General features: G+C 48.7%; 1 protein-coding gene across 1 annotated transcript; it reads right to left on the bottom strand.

Moving 5' to 3' along the window:
• Positions 1–3,820: 3,820 nt before the first annotated feature.
• LOC145960119 (uncharacterized) lies at positions 3,821–4,531 on the bottom strand. The gene has a single exon (XM_083079388.1). The coding sequence runs from the start codon at positions 4,529–4,531 to the stop codon at positions 3,821–3,823; it is 711 nt and encodes a 236-aa protein (XP_082935514.1).
• Between the last annotated feature and the right edge of the window lie 2,248 nt (positions 4,532–6,779).

Here is a 6,779-nt window from a genome sequence, read left to right as displayed (position 1 = left end):
ATCATTTTCTTCATGGTCTCTAATGTTGTAACGATTTCTTCAGCATCTAAAGAGATATCAACACCAGATTCCTGCAATATTTGAGGCAGCGACAACAAATCGTTTTCAGTATGGACGCTGCAAACCATTGACATCTGAATAGATAGACGGAGCATTAACTACCGATTAAGACGAGAGGAACTTTGATATTCGCGATAAGGAGGGACTCTATAAACTTCGGTTAAATTCGGTTATTTCCGATAATGATCGGTTAATGATTCAATTCATTCTGTAGCGCTTGCGATTGGTTGCGTGAGTGTGTTCGTATATCAAGCGCGTACTCTTATTTTAATTCGCTTGGGAAGAGATGGAGCCGGGAGATGTTCTCTTTCAACCACTAGACAGAATACTGATGATTTATTCTAGTCTATGTATAAAGTATTTACAGTGGTCCTTAAAAGGACCGTTTATATAAGTCGTTCACAGTGTGCGCTTTCTATAGGAAATGACTGGCCGAGTGCGGGTGTACTTCAAAGGCCCTATGCAGTTATTATTTGGGTCCGTTGGTGGAGACGCAGTCTGCACTCCTTTGTCGTAGCAGGGTGTCTCCCAATCGCTGTCTGACTGGGTAGCCTGGTCGAGACAGAGAGGCTGCACCTGGATTCCCTTGTGGACTCTAGGCAGCTGAGTCTGTGTACCCTTCGTGGTCGACGTTGTAGGTGACGGTGGCAGCGGCGACAGGACTGCTGGAACGCTCCAGGAACCAGTAGGAGAGGTATACCATCGTACCCTGATGTCCCACGTGTTGAGCAGATATTGAGGAGGCCTGGTCAACGGTTGGTCATCTAGGTCGATAGTTGTAAGTCTCCAGGGTAGCAGCTGGAAGGCTACCCGCTTTCCCGCTGGCTCCTCCTGCGCTGCCGGTCTGCCGTTAAGTCCAGGTAACCGCGGCGTCAAGATTGGTCGCGGCCGGTGTCCCTCTGCTTCCAACGGCCGGGTATTAGGCCCTGGTGATCGGGGCGTGAATACTGGCCGTGGAATCCTCGACGGTCTCTCGGCGATGATGTCAGGAATAAAAAGACCACCCAAAAAACTGCAGACTAAAAGTCTGCTTTATGGAGCAGTAGTGCTCCGACAAAAGTTTGGAGAGCTTTGGCGACTTCTCTGTAGCGAGCGCACTATCTAGAGTAGTTGAGCCGTGACTCGGTAGTCCGTCGTCTCGCGTGGTCTTATATAACGAGGCTGCCTCATTTCTCTTACGCGAAATGGTTTGCCCCTGCGGACATCTATCGGCTCGCCTCGTACTGAATCGCCTTAGGGCTCGCATCGCCGTACGCGTAGCGCGTGTACGGCGTGGGGTTCAGTAGGCGCTGTATGTGTGGTGGATCGTAGCCGCCACAGGACCCCCCTGGTTGTGGTAAGGCCCATTTTATGTTGGCGCGAACCGGACTGGTTGGCGTACTGTTCGTCCTGATTTTGTCGTCTTTGTGGTGGCCTCGGTGCTTGGCTTAGCCTGGCTAGCGGCTTCGGCTTGGTCTGGAGCTTCGTCGTCCATTATGTACGCTGGTTTCAGCCTGTCCACTGTGATGTTAACTGTTTTTCCTCTCACTCGAAGTTTGAATGTTTTGTTACCCCTGTTTAGTACTTCATAGGGTCCATCATAAGGTAGGTGGAGAGTTCCTGCTGGTGCGTCATGTCGTATAAATACGTGTGAAGCTATACCCATGTCCTTGAAGATGAATGTAGCCTTTTGTCCGTGTTGTTTGATTTTTGGTCGGAGATGTGCCATTGTCCTTCGAAGTCTGGTTACCAGGGTGTCTTCGTTTTTGTATTCCCTATTGAGTTCGCTAAGGAACTGTCCGGGTAGCCGGATTGGCTCTCCATACACCATTTCGGCTGGAGTGGAGTTTAAGTTCTCTTTCCAGGCTGCTCTGATGCCGAGGAGGATGACTGGTAGTATCTGTGTCCGTGCCTCTGTTTCGTGGCATTTGATAGATGCCTTCATTTGTCGATGAAATCTTTCTACCATCCCGTTTGCCTCGGGGTGGTAAGCTGTTGTTCTGATGTGTTTTGTGCCAGTTAGCTTTGTTAGGTTCTTCTTTTAGAAATAGCTCGGCTTCGAATTGCCGGCCTTGATCCGTAGTTATTCGAGCTGGTGTGCCGAATCGTGCTATCCAGTCTGTAAAGATGTGTTTGGCAATTGTTTCTGCAGTGATGTTGGGTATTGGTATTGCTTCTGTCCACTGAGTAAATCTGTCCACTATGGTGAGGCAGTATCTATACTCCTCTGATATTGGTAGTGGTCCGACTATATCTGTGTGTATGTGTTGAAATCTTTGTGTTGGCTGTTCAAATACTCCGGGTTGAGTATGGTTATGCCTTGTTACTTTTGCTTTTTGGCATTGTATACACGCTGTTGCCCATTTTGTGCAGTCTTGTTGTATTCCTGGCCAGATGTATCGCTCTTTGACGAGTTTTGTTGACGCTTTAATGCCTGGGTGAGCTAACCCGTGCAGGTATAAGAAAACCTGCTTTCTTAGGCTCTTGGGCGCGTAAGGTCGAACTACTGGCGTGCTTGTGTCGCACCAAGCTGTTTTCGTGGATTCTAGTATAGGGATGTGTATCAGTTTTATTTTGTCTTCGCTTTTCAGCAATTGTTGTAGTTCTGTATCGTTTTATTGTTCGTGGGCTAATGTATCGAGTTCTACAGCCGTATGTATCGCTTCGACTCGTGATAGTGCGTCAGCTACCGTGTTGTCTTTTCCCTCTACGTGCTGGATGTCTGTCGTAAACTGCCCTATGTATTCCAGATGTCGTGCTTGTCTTGGTAAACTTTGGAGTGGGTCTTTCTTGAAGGCGTGTATTAACGGTTTGTGGTCTGTATATATGGTGAACAGCCTTCCTTCCAACATGTGTCTATAATGTTTGATAGTGACATATATGGCTAGCAGTTCTCTGTCGTATGGGCTATATTTTGTTTGTGCTGTACTGAGCTTCTTGCTTATAAATGCCAGTGGCTGCCATCCGCTTGTGGTTTTCTGTTGGATTACAGCTCCCATTGCCGTAGCTGAAGCGTCAGTTGTCACTGCCAGTTTAGCTATTGGATCTGGATGAGCTAGGAGTGTGACCCGTGACAAGCTGTTCTTGCATTGCTTGAATGCCTTGTCTCTTTCCAGATTCCAGTCTATGGGTGCCTTTCCTTTAGTTTTTGGCCCTTTTAGCGCGTCGTTTAACACGGCTTGGTCTTCTGCTGCTCCTGGGATGAATCTCTGTAGAAATTGATCATGCCCAAGAATTGACGTAATTGCTTCACAGTACTTGGGTGTGGAAAGTTTTTGATGGCCTCGATCTTCTCTCGCAATGGTTGTGTCTCTTCTTCTGAAACTAAATAGCCGAGGAACTGTACTTTATTGACTCCGAAGACACACTTGGCTGAATTGATCCTAACCCCGTATTCGCTGAGTCGGGTGAACAGCTGCTTCAGGTGTGCTTCGTGTTGCTCCTTAGTAGATGATGCTACGAGTATATCATCGATATACGCGTAACAGAAATCAATAATAAGTCCGTATAATACTTCGTTGGTGAAGCGTTGGAACGTTTGTGCTGCATTGCGTAGGCCAAATGGCATGTATTTGAACTCAAAAAGGCCGAATGGTGTGGTTATCGCTGTCTTTGGAATGTCTTCCTCTCGTACCGGGATCTGATTGTATGCCCTGACCAAATCGATCGTTGAAAAGATCTTTCTTTGGTAGAGCGTTTGTGCGAAATCCTCTATGTGCGGTATCGGATATTGATCTGGTATGGTTCTTGCGTTTAGTCTCCTGTAGTCTCCGCATGGGCGTCATGTTTTGTCCTTCTTGTGTACCATGTGGAGAGGCGACGACCATGCGCTTTTTGATGGCTGGATGATGCCTTCTTGGAAGAGTAGGTCGAATTCTGTCTTTGCTGCCTTTAGTTTATCTGGCGCTAGTCTACGTGGTCTGCTGGCTCCTGGTTGGCCTGACGTTGTCTGTATGTGGTGATGAGTTCCGTGTTTTATCACCTCCTTTGTCCTTGTTGGCTTGATGATGTCCGAGAATTCTGTCAAGAGCGTATGAAATCCGCTCTTCTCCACTAACGTTTTTATAGAGGAGACCTGCTTGTAACATCTAGTACCTGTGGTTGTCAGTCCTGTTTTCCTGTCGATGAGCTTGCCCTTCTTCATATCGAGTAACAAGTCATAATGTGCGAGGAAGTCTGATCCGATGATGGGCTGTCCGACGTCTGTTATGATGAACCTCCATGGGAATGCTCTCCTTAGGCTGAAATTCGGCTTGATGGTTATGGAGCTGTATGTGATTATGTGGGAGCCGTTTGCCGCGAAGAGTTCGTATGCCTCTGGTCGCCTTCTGCCGCTTACCAAATTCTGCGGGAAAACGCTAATGTCTAAACCCGTGTCCACCAGGTACTTCGTTCTCGTGTTACGGTCTGTCACGTATAGGCGGCACGGTGTCGGGCTGTTGTCATTGGCTGCCAGCAATGTGTGCGCTACTCGTTTTTCTGGAATGTACATGGTTGTGCACAACGGCGGGCGTCCGCTCCGAATTGTCGATGGTAGTAGCATAGACCCTCCCTGATAGGTGTTTTGCTGCGTGGTCTACCTCGTGATCGACTTCGAGCTCGACTACGTCCTTTCCGTAGCTCTTTGGCCATGTTGGTCATCTGTTCTGTGAGAGTGGCTACCTGCTGGGTAAGTGCCTCCATCTGTTATGTCCGCGCTCTGTGGACTACTGCCTGTTGCTGCTGGTGGATGTTCCGTGGCTAGAACGAGAGCTCGACTGTTGACCTCGTGGATTCGGTCTGCTTGCTCTGCTACATCTTGTAGATTGTCGCTCTTCCTCGTGGCCAGTATGGCCTGTGTTTGCGGTGGAAGGCGTCCTAGCCATAGTGTCCGCAGCAAGTCGTTGGAGACTGTTGTTCCTGCTAGCGTTGATAGGTGCCGTAGGAATTGTGATGATTTCCTGTCTCCGAGCTCTTCTCTCTCCAGAAGTTGCCTGATCCGCTGCTCTTGCGAATCTGTCAGCCTCTTGTATGAGAGCGCTCTTTATAGCTGGATATTTATTGCTGGAGGGGGGTTCGTGATTACGTCTTTAATCTCCCTTGCTTGTCGTGGTTCTAACTTGGACAGAACGTATCCGTATTTGACGTCATCGTCGGTGATGATGCTTAGAGCGAACTGCCCTTCGAGTTGCGCAAACTATAGCTCTGGATCGTCTGGCCAGAAAGGGGGAATGCGCATTGCGACTCGCTTAATGCTGGTATCGTCATCGTCCACGATTATCGTGCTCTCCTTTTTCGGCATGTCCGTATCTCTCCCAACGTCGGTTGGCCATCACTGTAGCGCTTGCGATTGGTTGCGTGAGTGTGTTCGTATATCAGGCGCGTACTCTTATTTTAATTTGCTGGGAAGAGATGGAGCCGGGAGATGTTCTCTTTCAACCACTAGACAGAATACTGATGATTTATTCTAGTCTATGTACAAAGTATTTACAGTGGTCCTTAAAAAGACCGTTTGTATAAGTCGTTCACAGTGTGCGCTTTCTATAGGAAATGACTGGCCGAGTGCGGGTGTACTTCAAAGGCCCTATGCAGTTATTATTTGGGTCCGTTGGTGGAGACGCAGTCTGCACTCCTTTGTCGTAGCAGGGTGTCTCCCAATCGCTGTCTGACTGGGTAGCCTGGTCGAGACAGAGAGGCTGCACCTGGATTCCCTTGTGGACTCTGGGCAGCTGAGTCTGCGTACCCTTCGTGGTCGACGTTGTAGGTGACGGTGGCAGCGGCGACAGGACTGCTGGAACGCTCCAGGGACCAGTGGGAGAGGTGTACCACCGTACCCTGATGTCCCACGTGTTGAGCAGATATCGAGGAGGCCTGGTCAACGGTTGGTCGTCTAGGTCGATAGTTGTAAGTCTCCAGGGTAGCAGCTGGAAGGCTACCCGCTTTCCCGCTGGCTCCTCCTGCGCTGCCGGTCTGCCGTTAAGTCCAGGTGACCGCGGCGTCAAGATTGGTCGCGGCCGGTGTCCCTCTGCTTCCAACGGCCGGGTATTAGGCCCTGGTGATCGGGGCGTGAATACTGGCCGTGGGATCCTCGACGGTCTCTCGGCGATGATGTCAGGAGTAAAAAGACCACCCAAAAAACTGCAGACTAAAGCCTACGGCACACGGTACAATTTTTCGTACTGGATTTGATAAGATTTAGTAAAATATTAGAAATGCTGCATTCTGATTGGTGCATTTTTAGTATTTTACTAAATCTTATCAAATCCAGTACGAAAAATCGTACCGTGTGCCGTCGGCTTAAAAGTCTGCTTTATGGAGCAGTAATGCTCCAACAAAAGTTTGGAGAGCTTTGGCGACTTCTCTGTAGCGAGCACACTATCTAGAGTAGTTGAGCCGTGACTCGGTAGTCCGTCGTCTCGCGTGGTCTTATATAACGAGGCTGCCTCATTTCTTTTACGCGAAATGGTTTGCCCCTGCGGACATCTATCGGCTCGCTTCGTACTGAATCGCCTTAGGGCTCGCATCGCCGTACGCGTAGCGCGTGTACGGCGTGCGGTTCAGTAGGCGCTGTATGTGTGGTGGATCGTAGCCGCCACACATTCCAATCATTGACATTAAAGTTCAACTTACATGTATTGTACGAAGTTGTGTTATGAATAATGTCATTTGGTGCATAGTTTTGCAAAAGTGATTTCCAGTGACCACGAGTTTTTGCGTGGTATTCGGCTGCAATAATCGAATAAATAAGAAAAATTTACAAC

Source organism: Camponotus vicinus, unplaced genomic scaffold, assembly GCF_025532165.1.
Source record: "Camponotus vicinus isolate PSW18456_S1 unplaced genomic scaffold, iyCamVici1.0 SCAF_10, whole genome shotgun sequence".
NCBI lineage: Eukaryota > Metazoa > Arthropoda > Insecta > Hymenoptera > Formicidae > Camponotus > Camponotus vicinus.
The sequence above is the reverse complement of the archived record's forward strand: the minus strand, read 5'-3'. Positions and strand labels throughout refer to the sequence as shown.

Bases quoted from the DNA above. Each gene is read 5' to 3' on its own strand.
- LOC145960119 (XM_083079388.1), bottom strand. From the start codon at position 4,531: ATGTACATTCCAGAAAAACGAGTAGCGCACACATTGCTGGCAGCCAAT.